The sequence below is a fragment of the Felis catus genome, chromosome A1, assembly GCF_018350175.1.
Source record: "Felis catus isolate Fca126 chromosome A1, F.catus_Fca126_mat1.0, whole genome shotgun sequence".
NCBI classification, from domain to species: Eukaryota; Metazoa; Chordata; class Mammalia; order Carnivora; family Felidae; genus Felis; species Felis catus.
The window spans coordinates 86,841,123-86,862,845 of NC_058368.1; the positions used below are offsets into that span (position 1 = coordinate 86,841,123).

General features: G+C 35.4%; 1 protein-coding gene across 1 annotated transcript; it reads left to right on the forward strand.

The window, feature by feature from the left end:
* The first annotated feature begins 18,479 nt into the window (after positions 1-18,479).
* Positions 18,480-19,406, forward strand: LOC101091338 (olfactory receptor 6F1). Its single transcript, XM_003980598.2, has one exon. It carries the CDS (start codon positions 18,480-18,482, stop codon positions 19,404-19,406), a length of 927 nt encoding a protein of 308 aa, XP_003980647.2.
* The last annotated feature ends 2,317 nt before the right edge of the window (positions 19,407-21,723 follow it).

The following is a 21,723-nucleotide window of genomic DNA, read 5'->3' on the forward strand; positions in this document are numbered from 1 at the left end:
TGATGAGAGTTTTTTTTATTATAAACTTACAAGAAATTTGTTATAATAAAATGGATCTTGTCAAATGTTTTATGCATCTATAAAGATAATCATATTTATGTATCTTTCATTTGGTAAGGTGATGTATCACATTGATTGATTAGTAGATGTTGAACCTTTCTTGCATTCCTGGAATAAATCTCACTCGATCATGGTATATTATCCTTTCAATGTATTGTGAAATTTGATTTACTAACATTTTGTTGAGAGTTTTTTTATTTTTTTCCATTTATATTTCTCAAAGTTTTTTTGGCCTGCAATTTTCCTGTGTGGTGTCCTTGTCTGGTTTTGGTGTTGTGGTAATGTTGGTATCATAACATGTATTTGAAGTTTTCCCACCTCTTCAATTTTCTTGTAAATTTTGATAAGAATAGGTATTAAATCTTTGAATGTTTGGTAGAATTCACCAGTGAAGCTATCTGATCCTAAACATACTTTGTTTGGTGGTTTTTTATTATAATTTTAATTTCCTTACTAATAATCAATCTATTCAGAGTTTTCTATTTCTTTGGAAAACTTCATTTCCTTGGAAATGATGCACATTTCCAAAATTTATACATTTTTCCTAAATTGTCCAACGTGTTGGCATATAATTGTTCATGGTAGTTTTCTTTTTATTCTTTGCATTTCTGTTAATAGTTGTAAATTCTTTCATTTCTTAAAACAATTGTAATTGTTTTAGTGTTTACTTATCTTTGACAGAGAGAGAGAAAGAGAAACAGAGAGAGACAGATAGAGAGAGAGGAGGTGGAGGTGACAGGAGGAGACAAAGAATCTGAAACAGACTCCAGGTTTTGAGCTGTCAGTGCAGAGCCTGAGGCGGGCCTTAAACCCTTGAACTGTGAGATCATGACCTGAGCCAAATTCAGAGGCTTAACTGACTAAGCCACCTAAGGCACCCTCCTTTCATTTCTGATTTATTTATTTCTTTTTTAATTTGTTTTTTGGTTAGTTAAGGGTTGTCAATTTTGTTTGTCTTTTCACAAAACCAACTCTTATTTTTAATGATCTTTTCTATTGTGTTTTAAGTCTCTATTCCATTTATCTCTACTCTGATTTTTATATTTATTTCTACTAATTTGATGTTTTGTTTATTCAGTTTCTAGTTCTTCTAGGTATAAAGTTGGATTGCCTGAGTCTTTTCTCCTTTCTTAAGGTAAGCCTATATTGCTAAGAACTTCTTTCTTGGAACTGCTTTTGCTGCATCTTGTACATTTTGGTACATTATATTTCTGTTTTCATTTTTCCCTAATATGTTTTAATGTTTGCTTTGATTTTTTGGATTACCCATTGGTTATTTAGTAGCATATCACTCAATCCTTACATTTTTGTGGTTTTCCCATTTTCTTCTTTAATTGTTTTTATTTTTTCAGAAAGGAACAGGGTTATTCAAGAGGACCCATTTCCTTCCTTAAACTAATTTCTAGTTTAATGCCTTTATGGTGAGAAAATTATTTTATATGATTTTAATTTTCTTGATTTTACTAGTGCCTGTTTTGTGACCCAATATATACTCTATCCTGGAGAATATGTCATGTGTGCTGGAAAAGAATTTGTATTCTTCTGCTTTAGGATGGCATATTCTGCATATATTTATTAAGTCCATCTCATCTAATGTGTCTATAAAAGCTGTTGTTTCATGATTATTTTTTTTTCTTAATGATTTATCCATTCATAATAGTGGGGAATGAAAGTCTCCTACTATTTTTATATTTTCAATTACTCATTTTAAGTCTTTTAATATTTGCTTTATATATTTTGGTGTCCCTATGTTGGGCGCATGGAGATTTACCAATGTTATATCTGCCTGCTGGATTAACATGTTTCTCAATATATAGTGCCAGGTTTTGTCTTGTGTTCCATTTTCAGTTTTAAAATTTATTTTGTCTGATATCACTATAGCCACTACAGTTTTTCTTTGTATTTTTTTTTAATTCTCATTTGAATAGAGTGCCTTTTTTCATTCTTTCACTTCCAGCTTGTGTATATCCTTACTTCTAAAGTGAAACTCTGGTAAGCAGCAGGTGTATGGGTTGTTTTGTTTTGTTTTGTTTTATTTAATCCATTCAGCCATTCTATGGTCTTTAGATTTTATCCATGCAGCCATTCTATTTCTTTTGACCAGCAAATTTAGTCCATTTGCATTTAAAGTAATTATTGATATTTTAATACTGTGATGTTGTTCTTGTTTTCCTGGCTGTTTTTGAAGTTTCTCTCTGTCATTTTCTTCTTTCCTCTCTTCCTTTGTGGTTTGATGACTTTCTTTAGTGTTATGCTGAGATTTATTTTTCAGTTTCATTTGTATATTTATGTTTTATTTTCCTTAGGGCTATTATGAAGTTTATATAAAATATCTTATGTAAATAGTTCTGTTTTAAGTTGTTAACAACTTGATTACATGCATTTCAAAGGTTTAGTCTTTACTTCTCCTTACACATTTTAGATATTTGATGATACATTAACATCTTTTTTTTTATTTTATGCTTCCCTTAACTAATTATTGTGATTTTAATTTATTTGTCTTTTCACTTATATGCTTGCTAAATACTGATCTACTAACATGGTTATATATTTACTTTTTCTTTTTTTATTTAAAAAAAATAATGTTTATTTTTGAAGGAGAGAGAGACAGAGAGTGAGTTGGGGGATGGGCAGAGAGAGAAGAAGACACAGAATCTGAAGCAGGCTCCAGGCTCTGAGCTGTCAGCACAGAACCTGATGCAGGGCTCAAACCCACAAACTGGGAGATCATGACCTGAGCCGAAGTCGGACACTCAACCAACTAAGCCACCCAGGTGCTCCTGTATTTACTTTTTCAAGTGAGTTTGCTTTTCCTGTCTTTCATGTTTCCTTACATTAATTAGTGCCATTTTTTTTTTCTCCTTAATGAAGTTACCTTAACATTTCTTGTGAGTCCAATATAGTCGTGATAAACTCCTTTAGCTTTTGCTTATCTGGAAAGTTCTTGGTTAAAGTTTTCTTTCTTTTTCTGTTTTGTTTTGTTTTTTCCATAACACTTTGAATAAGTCATGTCTCTCACTTCAGCCTTCAGTTTCTGCAGAAAAACTTCTGAGAGGCTCATGTGGTTTCCCATGTATGTAAGGTCTTTTGTTTTGTTTTGTTTTGTTTTCCCATGATGCTTTTAGGATTCTCTCTTTATTCTAAAATGTTACCATTTTAATTATAATGTATTTTGATGTGGATCTCTTTGAGTTTATCTTATTTGGATTTCTCTGGGTTTCCTGGATTTGGATGTCTAATTCCTTCCTGAGATTAGACAAGTTTTCTGCTATCATTTCTTCAATTTTGTTTTCCTGTTCCTTTCTATTTCCCTTTGTTTACTGGCATCTTTGTAATTTTATTCTCCTTGATGTTATCCCAGTTGTCCCTTAAGGCATTTTTACTTACACCTCGTGTTTGTTTGTTGGTTTATTTGTTTGTTTTCTGCTGTGTCCAGGTTTCATTGTTTTGTCTTCCAGTTCACTGATTTGATATTCTATTTTATCCAGTTTGCTGTTAGACCATTGTGGTGTATTTTTCATTTCAGTTATAACTTCTGTTTGGTATTTTCTTACATTTTCTATCTCCTTAACTATCTTCTAACTATGTTTATTTACATGTGCTATGGCACATGAAGGAGTGGGGCTGGTTACTAGCCCAATGGTGAGGCATGGTTGTTTCAGGGTGTTGGTGGATAGGGCACTCTGCCTACTGTAACAAGCAAGAAATAAGGAGAGTTATAAAACGGTATGGGCCTATGCTTATATTAGTGATGTAACCTGAGATTATATATATATATATATATATATATATATATATATATATGGCTCCTGCCAGTATCACAGGTCCCCAGGAGAGTCTTTGCTATTTTTTGCTTCTCTGGCAGACTTCTTGAGCTTAGTAAATGGATCTCCTTTATCTTTGGTCTATATACATTTCAATAGTAAATGGATCTCCTTTATCTTTGGTCTATATACTTTTCAAATGTGTGTTTTTCTGGATTCTAGGTTGAGTGAGCCTATGTTTAAGCCCTTTAAAAGTGGGTTTTCCAGTACTTCCGGATTTATAATCTTCCTTATAGTAATCCCGATATATTTTCACAGCCCAGTGTTTTAGGGGCTCATCAATGTGCAGTATCAAAAGGTTGGTGTGCTTGATGGCAAGATTTAATCTTTCACTCCTTAGGGGAACATTCTGTACATTTGATGCATCCTTAATTGTGAATTGCCATGTTTTTCTTAATGTTTTTCTTAATGGGGTGTCTGTGTATTTGCCTCCTTTTCATTTCAATGTTGTCCAATTATATGTTGTTTTGAAGCATCTGTTTATTTAGTTTTTAGTCTCTTTCATTCCATATATAGTTATAGATTCATTGTGTCCTTGGCAGGAAGTGAATTCTGGATCTTACAAAAATGCAATGTTGAACCCAACTACATGATTATTAATAACAAGTCAATTAGATTGATGTAATAGGGAGTATTGCTTATAAAATAAGTTTTTAATAATATTTTGAAAATTTATCTACTTAAAAATAGTTTCAATAATTGTTTTTTTATTTACTTGTAAGTTAGTTAACATATAGTGTAATAACAATTTCAGGAATAGATTGTAGTGAATCATCATTTACATTTAGCACCCAGTGCTCATCCCAACAGGGCCTTCCTTAATGCCCATCACCCATTTAGCCTATCTTCCCACAAAGCACCCCTCAGTTTTTTTCTCTATACTTAAGGGTCTCTTATGGTTTCTCTACCTCTCTGTTTTTATCTTATTTTTGCTTCTCTTCCTCAATGTTCATCTATTTTGTTTCTTTTATTTATTTATTTATTTATTTATTTAAGGTTTATTTAATTTGAGAAAGAGAGAGGGCACTAGTGGGGGAGACGCAAGAGAGAGGGAAACACAGATTATGAGCAGGTTACAGGCTCTGAGCTGTCAACACAGAACCCGATGCAGGGGTCAAACTCACAAATGGTGAGACCTGAGCCAAAGTTGGACACTTAACTGATTGAGCCACCCAGGTGCCCCTCATCTGTTTTGTTTCTTAACTTTCACATATGAGTAAAATAATATGATAGTTGTCTTTCTCTGTCTTATTTTGCTTAGCATAATACTCTCTAATTTCATCTATGTTTCAGCAAATGGCAAGATTTTATTATTTTTGATTGCTGAATGATATTCCATTGTAAAGATGATGTCATATGTACACTAGATCTTCTTTATCCGTTCATCAGTTCATGGACATTTGTGCTCTTTATATATTGTGGCTATTGTCGAAAGTGCTGCTATAAACACTGGGGTGCATGTGACCCTTCGAATCAGCATTTTTGTATCCTTTGGATAAATGCCTATTAGTGCAATTGCTGAATCATGGGGTAGTTCTATTTTTTTTTTCATTTTTGGAGGAACATCCATTCTGTTTTCCAGAGTGCCTGTACCAATTAGCATTCCCACCAGCAATACAAAAGGGTTCCCCTTTCTCCACATCCTCACTAACATCTGTTTTTGACTGAGTTGTTTATGTTAGCCATTCTGACAGCTGTGAGTTGATATCTCATTGTGGGTTTTGATTTGTATTTCCCTGATGAGGAGTGATGTTGAGCATCTTTTCATGTGTCTGTTAGCCATCTGGTTGTCTTTTTCTGGAAAAGTGTTTATTCATGTATTTTGCCCATTTCTTCACTGGATTATTTGGTTTTAGGATGTTGAGTTTGATAAGTTCTTTATAGATTTTGGATACTAACCTTCTATCTGGTGTGTGATTTGTAAATATCTTCTCCCATTCCATCAGTTGCTTTTTAGTTTTGCTGATTGTTTCCTTTACTTTGCATAATCATTTTATCTTGATGAGGTCCCAATAGTTCATTTTTGTTTTTGTTTCCTTTGCCTCTGGAGACATGTCTGGTAAGAAGTTGCTACAGCCAAGGTACAAGAGGTTGTTGCCTATTTTCTCTTCTAGGATTTTGATGCCTCCCTGTATTACGTTTAGACCTTTCATCCGTTTTATTTTTGTTTATGGTGAGAGAGTAGTCAAGGCTCATACTTCTGCATGTTGCTGTCCAGTTTTCCCAGCACCATTTCCTGAGGTGACTGTCTTTTTTTCCATTGGATGTTCTTTCCTGTTTTGTCAATAAGTAGTTGGCCATACATTTGTGGGTCCATTTCTGTGTTTTCTATTCTGTTCCATTGAGCTATATACCTGTTTTTGTGCCAGTACCATACTGTCTTGATGATTACAGCTTTGTAATACAGCTTGAAGTCAAGAATTGTGATGCCTCTAGATTTGGTTTTCTTTTTCAACCTTAGTTTGGCTACTCAGGGTATTTTCTGGTAACATACATATTTTAGAATTGTGTGATCTATATCTGTGAAGAATGCTAGTGTTATTTTGATAAGGATTGCATTGAATGTGTAGATTGGTTTGGCTGGTATTGACATTTTAACAATATTTGTTCTTCCAATCCATGACCATGGAATGTTTTTTGATTTGTGTTTTCTTTAACTTTTTTCATTAGCTTTATATAGTTTTCAGTGTACACATTTTTCTCCTCTTTGGTTAAGTTTATTTCTAGGCATTTTATTTTGGGGGATAGGGGGCAATTGTAAATGGGATCGATTCTTTGATGTCTCTTTCTGCTACTTCATTATTGGTATATAGAAATGCACCATTGTACATTGATTTTATATCTGTGACTTTGATGAATTCATGTATCAGTTCTAGCAGTTTTTGGTGATGTCTTTTAGGCTTTCACATAGAGTATTATGTTGTCTGTGAAGAATGAACGTTTGACTTCCTCCTTGAAGATTCAGATGACTTTTATTTATTTTTGTTTCTTGATTGCTGAGGCTAAGACTTCAAACACTATGTTGGATAACACTGGTGATAGTGGACATCCCTGTTGTGCTACTGACCTTAGGGGGAAAGCTCTCAGTTTTTCCCCATTGAGGATGATATTATTTGTGCATCTTTTGTATATGGCCTCTTCAACCACAATCAAGCAGAACACATTAATTACATAAAAAATGAATGAACTGGGGAAATGCAAGATGGAAGAGTAAGAGGATCTTAAGCTTATCTCATTCCATACTTAGAGCTAGATATCAATCATATCCAAGGAAATAACCAGAAAGTGATCTAAAGACTGGCAGAACAAACTACATGATAAATGTAGAAAAGAAGCTGCATCTGAAAGGTTAGGAAGGACAGAAACAGTGGTCAGGAGCTGTCCACAGAAGGGAGGAAGCTCTTGTCATGGAGAGGGAAAAGCACCAAGGAGCCCATAGAGGGAAAACAAATCCCTGTAACATCTGGCTTTTAAAACCACAGGGACTGAATCCTATAAGTTTGTATAGCCAATGGAGCTTAGAGCCTGGAGTTTTAAAAAGCTGACAGCACTGGGTGAACCAGAAGCATGACTGAGTCCCCATCCTTAGAAAGACAACAACCCAAGGAGAGGCAACATACAAGCAACACCTTGCACAATGAGAGGAAAATCTGTTTATACTGATTTCAGAGCATGTTGGGAGACTTCATGGAGGCTAAAGGAGCTGGCAAGGACAATTTACCTCCCCTATCCACTGCATAAACACATAGCCACCTGTAGGAGGCAACACTACACAGACACTATGTAACTTGCTAGCAATGAGCTCACCCAGGTGCTCTTCTGAGGATATACCCTCTCCAAACATGCTGTCCTTGGTCCTGGGCTCCATGAAAATTTTGTTAACTCTACATATACCTCCACCCAGCTTCTGTGTGCACGCACTATGCCCCCACAGCCACTACAGTTTGGGGGCCCTGGCCTAGGGCTAGCATCTCAATGCAAATCTTGATAATGCCATGCATGTGCCCTGCCCTGCTGATACCCTCACAGACACACCATGCCACTTGTCACCAACACTGCCACCATGTTCTATGACCCTGCCACCACCAGGCTGTGGGCTTCTGGACTAGGACAAGTGGCTCAGTGAAAGTTTTGCTAAAACCACCACCACACTTCTGAGCACTTCTGCTGTCATTTCCCATTAAAACTTGCCTGCCTGGATCTCAGTAACGTCAGAGAGAGCAAGCACAGCTTACAAAAGGCAAAGACTCAGTGCAGATGTCTGTAATGAAAGAAAAAGTGACTCAGACACAATAACAAGATACAAGGAACATACATACAAGACCCCCACCTGAAGTTCCAGTTCCTGCTGAACAGGGGACCCTGCACTGCATGGCAATACAGGACCTGTTATTAATAAAACCACTACTTTTAAGAGCAAAAAACATGATTTTCCTAACCCACAGATATACACAGAGAGAGGTAGAGAAAATGAGTAGACAAAGAATGTGTCCCAAATGAAAGAACAGTATAAAATTACAGTAGGACATCTAAGGGAAAGGGAAAGAAGTAATATGCTTGATAACAAATTTTAAAGTAATGATCATAAAGATAATCACTATACTTCAGAAAAGGGTAGAAGACCCCAGTGATACCCTTGGAAAAAGAAATAAGAAATAACATATCAGATATGAAGAACTCAAAAAATAAAATAAAATATATAATTGATTAAATAAATGGTAGCATTCAGGAAATAGAGGAACATATCAATGACCTAGGCGATGGAGTAATTTAAAGGAATCAAGCTGAACTGATTAGAGAAAAGCAAATACTGCATAATGAGAGTAGACTTAGAGAACTACATGATTACATCAAGCACAATAACATTCACATTCACACCCAGAAAGAGAAAAGAGGAGAGGGGGCAGAAAATGTATTTGAATAGATAATAGCTGAAAACTTCTTGAATCTGGGGAGGTAAACAGAGACCCAAATACAAGAGGCACAGAGATTCCCCAACCAATTCAACCTAAACAAGTCACATATAATTAGACACACACACACACACACACACACACACACACATATATATATAGACACATAATTAAAATGGAAAACATAGTCATAAAGTAAGAGTTTTAAAATTTACAAATTTACAAGAGATAATAAGACAGTTACATACAAAGGAAACACCATAGAGTTATCAGTGGATTTTTCAGAAGAAAATTTGCAGGCCAGAGGAAGTGGCATGCTATATTCAAAGTGCTGAAAGGGAAAAATCTCACTAAGAAATACTCTATCCAGGAAAGATAACATTGGGAATGGAAGAAAAGATAGTTTCTCAGAAGAACAAAAACTAAATAAGTTTATGACCACCAATTTAGCCCTAAAACAAATATTAAAGAAGACATCTTGAATGGAAAGGAAAGACCATAAACTAGAGTATGAAAATAGGAAATTCTATAAAAATCAAGCAGTTAAGGGATTCACAAAATAAAAGGATATAAAATATCCTGGAATATGGAGAGTAGAGGAGTAAAGAATGGGTTCAAACTTAAGTGGTCATCAACATAATATAGACTACTACATATAGAAGATGTTATATGCAAACCTAATGATAACCATGATTGAAAAACGAGAAATAGATATGCAAGGAAAAAAGAGAAGGGAACCCAAGTATGTCACTAGAGAAATCCAGCAAACCACGAAAAAGAGCACAAGAAAAAAAAAATCAGATAAAAGCTATAGAAACAACCACAAAACAGCAACAAAATGGAAAAAAAATACCTATCAATAATTACTTTGAATATAAATGGATTAAATGCTCCAATAAAAAGACATAGGGCTATGGAATGGATGAAGACACAAAACCCATCTATATCCTACCTATAAGAGACTCATCTCAAACCTACCAAATGCAGATTCAAAGTGAGGGTATGGGACACCTGGATGACTCAGTCAGTGGAGCATTCGGCTCTTGATCTCAAGATTATGAGTTCAAGCTCCACCTTGGTTGCAGAGATTACTTAAAAATAATGACTTAAAAAAGTGGGGATATGGGGCGCCTGGGTGGCGCAGTCGGTTAAGTGTCTGACTTCAGCCAGGTCACGATCTCGCGGTCCCTGAGTTCGAGCCCCGCGTCAGGCTCTGGGCTGATGGCTCAGAGCCTGGATCCTGCTTCCGATTCTGTGTCTCCCTCTCTCTCTGCCCCTCACCCGTTCATGCTCTGTCTCTCTCTGTCCCAAAAATAAATAAACGTTGAAAAAAAAAATTAAAAAAAATTAAAAAAAAAGTGGGGATAGAGAAAAAAAATTGAGGGTATAGAGAAACATTTATCGCACAGATGGTTGTCAAAATAAAGATGGAGTAGCAATACTTATATGGAACAAAATAAACTTTAAAATGAAGTCTGTAACAAACATAAAAAAAAGGAAACTATAAAATCATAAAGGGACAATCCAAAGAGAGGATATAAAAATTGTAAATATTTATGCACTCAACATGGAGGCACCCAAGTGCATAAAACAATTAAAAAATAACATAAAAACATTCCATCCAGCAAAACTATCATTTAGAATAGTAGGAGAATTAAAGACTTTCTTACAAGCAAAACCTAAAGGAATTCATGACCACTAAACTAAACAGCCCTAGAAAAATATTTAATATTTGATATTCTTTGAGTGGACAGGAAAATATTGTGAGAATATGAAAGTAAAAAACAAAACAATAAAAAACTAAAAAGGATTAAAAAATAGGATTCAAAGAATTCAAAGGATTCAAAAGGATTCAAAAAATAGAAGTTTATAAAATATGATATCAAATAACTGATTGTGGAGGGAGACGAGTAAAGAATGAGTTTAAAATTAAGTGATCCCAGGGCATTCGGGTGACTCAGTCAGTTAGGCTTCCAACTCTTGATTTCATGATCTCACAGTTGTAAGATCAAGAACTGTGTTGGGCTCTCCAATGGGCAGGGAGCCTGCTTAAGATTCTCTCTCTCCCTCACCCATTGCCCCTCCCCTGCTCATGCACGTGCACTCTATTTCTCTATGTCTCAAAAAATACATAAATAAATGTTAAAATTAGGTAATCCTCAGCTTAATATAGATTGTTAAATGCGGAAGATGTTATATATATAAACCAAATAACCACAAATCCATAACTCAAGAATGAATATGCAAAAAATAAGTAGTAAGGCAGCTCATGAGGTTATACAACAGACTTAATAGAACATAGAGAAGAAAATTGACCAATACATAGAGGGCTTTCAGACCTGGTCTGAGCCCAATAAAGTTGACTGTTTATTAAAAAAAAAAAAAAAAAAAAAAAAAAAAGGTAAGGCATGCAGTATATCAATAATGAAAACAAGCAAACCAGGACAGAGAGAAAGAGAAGAAAATATAAGAGAAAAACTCCAAAAGTAACGACAAAATCAGTAACAAAATGGCAATAAATACATATCTATAAAAAATTAAGTTTATGAGAAAGAGACAGAGAGAGAGAGAGCACAAGTGGGGGAGGGGTAGAGAGAGAGGGAGACACAGAATATGAAGTAGGCTCCAGGCTCTGAGGTGTCACCACAGGCCCAACATGGGGCTTGAACTCACAACCATAAGATCATGACCTGAGCTGAAGTTGGATGCTTAATGGACTGAGCCACCTAGGCACCAAATACATATCTATCAATAATCACTTTGAATGCAAATGAACTAAATGCTCCAATCAAATGACAGAGGGTGACAGAGTGAATTAAAAAAAAAAAAAGCCCATCCATATCCTGTCTAAAAAAGAGTCATTTCAGAACTAAAAACATCTGCAGATTGATAGCATGGGGATGGACATTCATTATGCGAATGGACATCAAAAGAAAGGCAGAGTAAAAGTTCTTGTTTCAAACAAATAGGCATTAAATCAGGGACAGTAGCAAGACACAAAGAAGGACACTATACAATCATTAGGGGACAATCCAGCAAGAACATATAACAATTATAAATATTATGTGCCCAAGAAGGGAGCTTACAAATATATAAAATAGTTAACAAATATAAACAAACTAATCAATGGTATTAAAATAATACCAGAGAACTTCAATACCACACTTACATCAATAGATTGAGCATCCAATCAGAAAATCAAGAAAGAAACAGTGGTTTTGAAGGACTCACTGGACCAGATAGATTTAACATATATATTCAGAACATTTCATCTTAAAAGAGCAGAATACACATATTTTCAAGGGCACATGGAACATTTTATAAAATAGATCACATACTAGTCCACAAAAAAAGCCTCAACACATTAAAAAAGATTGAAATAATACTCATGCATCTTTTCTGATCACATTACTATAAAACAAGAAATCAAGCAGATGAATAAAATCTGGAAAGACTACAACTAAGTTGAGGTTAAATAAAATGCTACTAAATATTGAGTGGGTCAACCGTGAAATCAAAGTAGAAATCAAAATCACATGGATACTAATGAAAATGAAAACACAATAGTCAAAAACTTTGAGATGAAGCAAAAACATTCCTAAGAGGGAAGTTTATAGCAATACAGGCCTCAAAAAGCATAAAAATCTCAAATAAACAGCTAACCTTCACCTAAAAGAGATAGACAAATAACAACAAAGCCCAAACCCAGAATAAGGAAGGGAAAAATCAAGATTAGAGCAGAAATAAATGATATATAAACAAACAAACAAAAACAATAGAACAGATAATGAGACCAGGAGCTGGTTCTTTGAAATGCATCTATAAAATTGATAAACCTCTAACCAGCCTTGTCAAAAACAGAAAATAAAGCATTCAAATAAACAAAATCACAACTGAAAGAGGAAAAATAGCAACACCACCACAAAAATACTAACAATTGTAAAAGTATATTATGAAAACTGACACGCTAACAAATTGGGCGATTTAGAATAAGTGGTTTAATTCCTAGAAACAGATAACTTACTAAAACTAAAGCAGTAAGAAATAGAAAATCTGAACAGATCAATTCCAGCACGGAGATTAAATCAGTAATCAAAAAAAAAAAAAATCCAAAAACAGAAGTCCAGGACCAGAAAGTTTCACAAGTGAATTCTACCAAACATTTAAGAGGTACTACCTATTCTCAAACTGTTCCAAATAAATAGAAGAAGAAAACCTTCCAAATTCATTCCATGGCACTCCTATCACTCTGATACCAAAACTAAATAAAGACACCACAAAAAAAGAACTAAAGGACAATATATCTGGTGAATACAGAGGCAAAAGTACTCAACAAAATGCTAGCAAACTGAATTCAATAATTCATTTTAAAATAATCATTTAACAAGATCAAGTGGGATTTAATTCCAAGGTGCCTGTGAATCTTGGTTGAGCATCCAACTCTTGATTTTGGCTCTGGTCATGATCTCACAGTTCATAGCTTCAAGTGCCACATCATGCTGTGAGCTGACAGTGCAGAGCCTGATTGAGATTCTCTCTTTATTCCTCTTTCTCTACCCCTCCTTTGCTCATATGCTGTCTCTCTTGCTCTGTCTCTCTCTGTCTCTCAAAATAAATAAACTTTAAAAAGGAAAAATGTATATATATATTTATATAATGAATAAAATGAAATCAGCAATAAAAAAGTGAAATCTTGCCATGTGCAATGACATGGATGGAGTTAGAGATTCTTATGCTAACTGAAATAGGTTAGAGTAAGACAAATACCATATGATTTCACTCATATGTGGAATTTAAGAACAAAACAAATGAACACAGTGAAGAAAAAAGAACAGAGAGGAAACAGGAGACAGTCTCTTAATTACAGAAAACAAACTGAAGGTGACCAAAAGGGAGGTAGGTTGGGGATTGGTTAAATAGGTGATGGTGATGAAGGAGTGAACTTATGCTAAGTACTTCGTGATGTACAGAATTATTAAATCACTTTGCTTTACCCTTGAAACTAACACTGTATGTTAATTAAACTAAACTACCTTTTAAAAAAATTAAAAGATAAAAATAAAGATTTCCAGAAATAGAATCATTGAATATTTGCATTTTCTAAGAACTCAGAAAAACAAAACAAAACAAAAACCCTCACATTAATATTTGTGAGGAAATATCTCTTTTACCCCATCCAAGATCTTTATTAAATTATAAAGTTACTTAAATCAAACGCTTGAAAATATTTTGAAACCTCCATTTAGAAAGTTCTTTTCTTCTTGAAGTAGCCCTAAGTACTCAAGAGAGTGTAAAATTATCGCCTTTTCCCAGAAGATTCACACACACATAACTAATTACTTAATAGCAAATTGTTTTCAGTATGGAGATCACTAAGAGAGAGATTGAGATGGAGAAAATGTAAAGTACCAAAAGTAAAATTGAATGTAGCTAAGACAGGAGTGGATCAGAAGGAAAGGAAAAACAAAAGAAAACAAAACAAAATAAAAAACATAGAAAGACTAAGAATAAGTTTCAAAGACTATGGAAGATTATCTAATTAAACAATACTGAGTATTAAGAGAATGTTGTATAAAATGATGAGGTAACCAAATTTTTTAAAAAAAGAAAGAAAGATTACAATAGAAACACAGTATTTTTAAATTAATAATATCACGGCATAAGAAGAAAGAAAGAAAGAAAGAAAGAAAGAAAGAAAGAAAGAAAGAAAGAAAAGAAAGAAAAGAAGAGAAAAGGAAAGGAAAGGAAAGGAAAGGAAAGGAAAGGAAAGGAAAGGAAAGGAAAGGAAAGAAAAGAAAAGAAGAGAAGAGAAAAATCAGGGAAAGGATAAAGTCCAAAAACAATTTATAGAGTTTATATATACACCGGAAAAAATTACAACTGGGTAAGTGAACAGGATTATTACTTGCTTCCTGTGTTCTATTCAATAATTGATCAATGAATGGGTAAATAAATGAATGGGTTATCACAAATTGGTTCTGTAACATATAGCCATCACAGCATTTAATTCCTGAAATTTCTTATGATTCAGAAATAATATAAATGTGTTATTTTTACTAAAATATTTCATGTATAAAAGCAACTGTTTTTATGTATTCAAAATCATTTTTCAAATGTAACAAATTAAAATTACTTATTAAACTCTCACTAAATTGTCAAAAACGAGGACTCTCATAAAAAAGAATGATCATTGTTAGTTAATTTGAAAAATCAAAAGGCCATTTACTTAAAACCAGTAAATCAAACTATTCATCTAAGTTTTTAAAAACTTTGCCACATGCCAAAAGTCCCGTAGACTTTCCATCTTAGAATTAATAGTAAAAGTACTCAAACATAGAGCAATATACACAAATGTGGGGCATAATCATCACATACTTCAAATAAATATTATTAGTTCATGATATCTGAGAAATTTAGCAATATAATTGGAAGCCAAACCTGAAATTATCATTTCATACTATGGAAATAGATATTCTATTTATTGTTTAATATATAGTCATAACAATTGCTTTTTAAATTTTGAAAATGAAAAATAATTATTTTATTCACATTATTTAATTTAATATAGAATCATTTCATGCTAATATATTTTAGAAATGATTGACCATTTGAATATAAATTAAAATATAATTTATTTGAACCTGTCAATCAGACTCAATAGAGACCCATTTAAAAAGTGCCTCTGAAAGCAGCAGCTGCAATGTGCTATGACTCTGGCATTGAACTTACAGAACTGATACTCACAGCTCCATGTGGGGTAATTTCTCTCGCTTCTGTGTGCTTCAGTTTTCTCATTTTTAAAACTAGTAGAATGATGATAAAGCCAAAGTAATAGGATTTACAATGATCGTGTTATGCTAGTGACTTCCAAGTAAGCATTCACTATATGTTGGCTACTGTTAACTATTATTGTAAGTTTACATTTAAATGGCAGCTTCTTGACTACATTTTTAGGGAACAATTAAACAATACCAAAGACATTAACAATGGTCATAAGTACTTTGAGGTAGAAAAGTTATTGCATATATATTGGCTATGAATGATACAGATGTTGGGTATAATAGCTTTAAGAAATTTGTGAAAGCCATTATTTAGCATTTTTTGCTGGTGAGCTTCTTCTTCTTTAATGTTCATTTATTTTTGAGAGAGAGAGAGAGAGAGAGAAGGCATGAATGAACGGGGCAGGGGCAGAGGCAGAGAGGGAGATGCAGAATCTGAAGCAGGCTACAGGCTACAGAGCCCACCGCTGGGCTCAAACTCCAGAACAGTGAAATCATGACCCAAGTCGAAGTCCTCATCCAGTGGTGCCTTCTGTTAATTCGTGTGCAATGCAGAATCACAGGGCCCACCACAGATGACTGAATTATAACCTATATTTTCACATCACCCTCAAGTGATTCACATGTCCATTAGAATTTGGGATCACTGTTCTAGATGACTTTGAAGTTGCATTCTGCCAAAAATGTGGTATATCTAGCATAGGGGCCTATTTACTTTGTAGACTCATTTGTAGTATAAATATGTTATTGACGTTAGATATATGTAATGAATATGCTGATAACTATAGAGATAGTATTTCTTTTGGAGAGTATAAAAATGTGACACATGAAAATGGAGACAGAGGACATTCTTTCATAACAAAATGCAAAGAGTCCACTTAGACTCCTTTCAAAATCTGCTTCTCAAGTTAGATTTTAGTTACCACCATGTTTGACAATAAGAGCCCCCAGTTGATCTTCTAATTTATAGATTCTGTCCTCAAAAAGAAGCACTCAGAAATAGATTACAAGAATTATTTTTATAGCCTTTTATTTCATGGTAACATAAGTGGAAAATTATGGTCTTAATGACAAAGAGAAGCATATTTTGCATACCTGAAATTAAAAAAAAATGGACTTATCAATGTTATTTACTGCATAGTAAAGATAATCACCACCATCAATATTTTTTCTGTCATTCAGTTATTCTTTTTTTAATGTTTATTTATTTATTTATTTATTTTGAGAGAGACAGAGAGTCTGAAAGCACGCATGAATGAGGGGAAGGGTTAAAGAGAGAGGGAGAGAGAATCCCAAGCAGGCTACATGCTGTCAGTACGGAAACCAATGCAGGGCTGGATCCCACAAACAGTGAGATCCTGACCTGAGCTGAAATCAAGAGTAGGATGCTCAACTGACTGAACCACTCACATGCCCCTCAATTATTTTTGATAACAATTTAATTTTTAAGGTTTATTTAATTCCAGTTAGGTGATGGGAATTAAGGACTGCATTTGTTGTCATGGGCACTTGGTGTTGTATGTAAGTGATGGATCAGTCAGTTCTATACTTGAAACTAATATCACATTGTATATTGACTACCCGGAATTTAAAGAATTCCTTTTAAAAAATAACTAGTTTTTCAAAATGATTTTCTGCTTTTAGCCTGTTCAAAACTTTCCAAATGAGTATCAAGAGGTCTTAGACACAGAAAGCAGTTGCTTTAAATGCATTGTTAATAGGGAAATACTTTCTGGTGTAAAGAATGTATCACATTAATAATGTTAATGAGTTTTTCAAGGTCAGAGAAGACAAAAATCCTTTTACACTGATTTAATTTTTATAGTTTACTTCTGAGTATTATTTTTGAAGTCAGAGCTTATAAATTAGAAGACCAATTCAAAAGCTATAACTGTCAAAGAAGAGAGTGACTAGAACCTACAATTGAGACACAAAGGCAAAAAGAAAAAAAAAAATGCATGTTTTCCTTTAAGGACCAGGCAGAAAGAGTCTAGTTATAAAGTAGTGAATTGTGAATTCAATACGAAATGGGTATCCTTTTGTGCATTTAACTTTTTTTTAAATTTTTTTTAACGTTTATTTATTTTTGAGACAAAGAGAGACAGAGCATGAACAGGGGAGGGGCAGAGAGAGAGGGAGACACAGAATCTGTAACGGGCTCCAGGCTCTGAGCTGTCAGCACAGAGCCCGACGCAGGGCTCGAACTCACGGACCGTGAGATCATGACCTGAGCCAAAGTGGGACGCTTAACCGACTGAGCCACCCAGGCGCCCCGAACTTTTTTTAACATTTATTTATTTTTGAGAGACAAAGAAAGGTAGAGCGTGAGTGGGGGAGGGGCAGAGGGAGAAAGAGACCCAGGATCTGAAGCAGGCTCTGGGCTCTGAGCTGTCAGCACAGAGCCCAACGGGGAACTCCAACTCACGAGCCGTCATGAACCGGGAGATCATGACCTGAGCCTAAGTTGGATGCTTACCCAACTGAGCCACCTAGGTGCCCAGCCCTTTGTGCATTTAGATGTAATCTATGGTTGTGCTGGGGCATATCCAGATTAGGATGATGAAGGTCCAAAGACTGGATTTGAATCTCGGATCTGAACTATAACTATAGGTGCAATCTTTATGAAAATGATAAAATGTTCTGTGCTCAAGTTTCTTCAAACACTAATTGGTTATAATAGCACATATCATTAAATTTTTATTAAATTGTATTAAATTGTTATTAACCATGCACAGCTCCAAGTACAGAACAGGCACTCAACATATGTTAGACTGTCAGTCTGCATTCAGTTATTGAAGCACGGTCATGAATTCTGTTCTTTTAATTTCTCTAGGACAGTGTGATTGGATAAAAACCCTATACTGTGTGGTTTCTAGTTACTGGTATTTCTTACTACTTCCTCAATGGGCACAGACAATGCAACTCACTCCCAGGATTTCCTCTTGCTGGGCTTTCCTGGGTCCCAGGGCCTTCAGCTATCTCTCTTTATGCTTTTTCTGGTGATGTACATCCTCACAGTGAGTGGTAACATGGCTATCTTGATGTTGGTGAGTACCTCCCACCAGCTACATACCCCTATGTACTTCTTTCTGAGCAACCTCTCTTTCTTGGAGATTTGGTATACCACAGCTGCAGTCCCCAAAGTCCTGGCCATCCTTCTGGGGAGAAGCCAAACCATATCATTTACTGGATGTCTTTTGCAGATGTACTTTGTTTTTTCATTGGGCTGCACAGAGTACTTTCTCCTGGCAGCCATGGCTTATGACCGCTATTTGGCCATCTGCTATCCTCTACACTATGGGGCCATTATGAGCAGTCTGCTCTCAGCACTGCTAGCCCTGGGATCCTGGGTGTGCGGTTTCCTAGCCATTGCAGTGCCCACAGCCCTCATTAGCACCCTGCCGTTCTGTGGTCCCCACACTATCAACCACTTCTTCTGTGACATTGCACCCTGGATTACCCTGGCTTGCACCAGTACGCAGGCAGTGGAACTCGTGGCCTTTGTGATTGCTTTTGTGGTCATCCTGAGCTCGTGCCTCATCACTCTGGTCTCTTATGTGTATATCATCAGCACCATTCTCAGGATCCCTTCAGCCAGTGGCAGGAGTAAAGCCTTCTCCACATGCTCTTCGCATATCACTGTGGTGCTAGTCTGGTATGGGTCCACGATCTTTCTTCATGTCCGCATCTCCATCAAAGAGGCCTTGGATCTCACCAAAGCCGTGCATGTCCTGAACACCATTGTGACTCCAGTTCTAAACCCCTTCATCTACACTCTCCGTAACAAGGAAGTAAGAGAAACTCTGCTGAAGAAATGGAAGGGAAAATAAATTGCCCCCAATAGAACAGATCTCTGTAAATATCTCCCTTTGTCTCCAAGTAAGAATATGGAAGGAAAATGCAAATATTCCTTGATACAGAGAGAGAAAAAAAAACTGAAGGAATAAAATAGACTACATATACTTGCTCTACTTTTTTTATAAGTTTATTTTTAAGTTAATTTATTTATTTTCAGAGAGAGAGAGAGAGAGAGAGAGCACAGGTGAGGGGCAGAGAGAGAGGAGAGAATCCCAAGCAGGCTCTGCACCAGCAACAGAAACCTACAGATCTAGATGCAGGGCTCAGACTCACTAATCACTGATGAAGTGGGATTATGACCTCAGCCTAAATCAACAGGTCTAGGCTGAATCTACGGAGTCACCAAGTATCCCGGTCTACTTTTTTTTCCCCCTGGAACCTGTTTACTTATGTATTTATTTATTTTTAATATGAAATTCATTGTCAAACTGGTTTCCATACAACACCCAGTGATCATCCCAACAAGTGCCCTCCTCAGTGCCCATCACCCACTTTCCTTTCCTCCCACTCCCCATTAACCCTCAGTTTTTTCTCAGTTTTTAAGAGTCTCTTATGATTTGCCTCCTTCCCTCTCTAACTTTTTTCCCCTTCTCCTAGCCCATGGTTTTCTGTTAAGTTTCTCAGGATCCACATAAGAGTGAAAACATATGGTATCTGTCTTTCTCTGTATGGCTTATTTCACTTAGCATAACACTCTACAGTTCCATCCACATTGCTACATAAGGCCATATTTCATTCTTTCTCAAGGCCAAGTAGTATTCCATTGTGTATATAAACCACAATTTCTTTATTCATTCATCAGTTGATGGAGATTTAGGCTATTTCCATAATTTGGCTATTGTTGAAAGTGCTGCTATAAACATCGGGGTACAAGTGCTCCTATGCATCTGCACTCCTGTATCCTTTGGATAAATTCCTAGCAGTACGATTGCTGGGTCATAGGGTAGATTTATTTTTAATTTTTTGAGGAACCTCCGTACTGTTTTCCAGAGTGGCTGAACCAGTTTGCATTCCCACCAACAGTGTAAGAGGGTTCCCGTTTCTCCACATCCTCACCAGCATCTATAGTCTCCTGATTTGTTCATTTTAGCCACTCTGACTGGCGTGAGGTGATATCTGAGTGTGGTTTTGATTTCTATTTCCCTGATGAGGAGCGACATTGAGCATCTTTTCATGTGTCTGTTGGCCATCTGGATGTCTTCTTTAGAGAAATGTCTATTCATGTTTTCTGCCAATTTCTTCACTGGATTATTTGTTTTACAGGTGTGGAGTTTGGTGAGTTCTTCATAGATTTTGGATAACAGCCCTTTGTCTGATATGCCAATTTCAAATATCTTTTCCCATTACATTGGTTGCCTTTTAGCGTTGTTGATTGTTTCCTTTGCAGTGCAGAAGTTTTATCTTCGTGAGGTCCCAATCATTCATTTTTGCTTTTAATTCCCTTGCCTTTGGGGATGTGTCAAATAAGAAATTGCTGCGGCTGAGGTCAGAGAGTTTTTTTCTGCTTTCTTCTCTAGGGTTTTGATGGATTCCTGTCTCACGTTCAGGTCCTTCATCCATTTTGAGTTTATTTTTGTGAATGGTGTAAGAAAGTGGTCTAGTTTCATTCTTCTGCATAATGCTGTCCTTTTCTCCCAGAATCATTTGTTAAGCAGACTGTCTTTTTGCCATTGGATATTCTTTCCTGCTTTGTCAAAGATTAGTTGGCCATCCTTTTCTGGGTCCATTTCTGGAGTCTTTATTCTATTCCATTGGTCTATGTGTCTGTTTTTGTGCCAATACCATGCTGTCTTGATGATTACAGCTTGGTAGTAGAGGCTAAAGTCTGGGATTATGATGCCTTCTGCTTGGTCTTCTTCTTCAATATTATTTTGACTATTTGGGGTCTCTTGTGTTTCCATAAAAATTTTAGGTTTGCTTGTTCTAGCTTCGAGAAGAATGCTGGTGCAATTTTGATTGGGAATGCATTGGATGTGTCGATAGCTTTGAGTAGTATTGACATTTAAACAATATTTATTCTTCCAATTCATGAGCATAGATTTTTTTTCCATTTCTTTGTATCTTCTTCAATTTCCTTCATAAGCTTTCTATAGTTTTCAGCATACAGATCTTTTACATCATTGGTGAGGTTTATTCCTAGGTATTTTATGCTTCTTGGTGCAATTGTGAATGGGATCATTTTCTTTATTTGTCTTTCTTTTACTTCATTATTAGTGTATAAGAATGCAACTGATTTCTGTACATTGATTTTGTATCCTGCGACTTTGCTGAATTCATGTACCAGTTCTG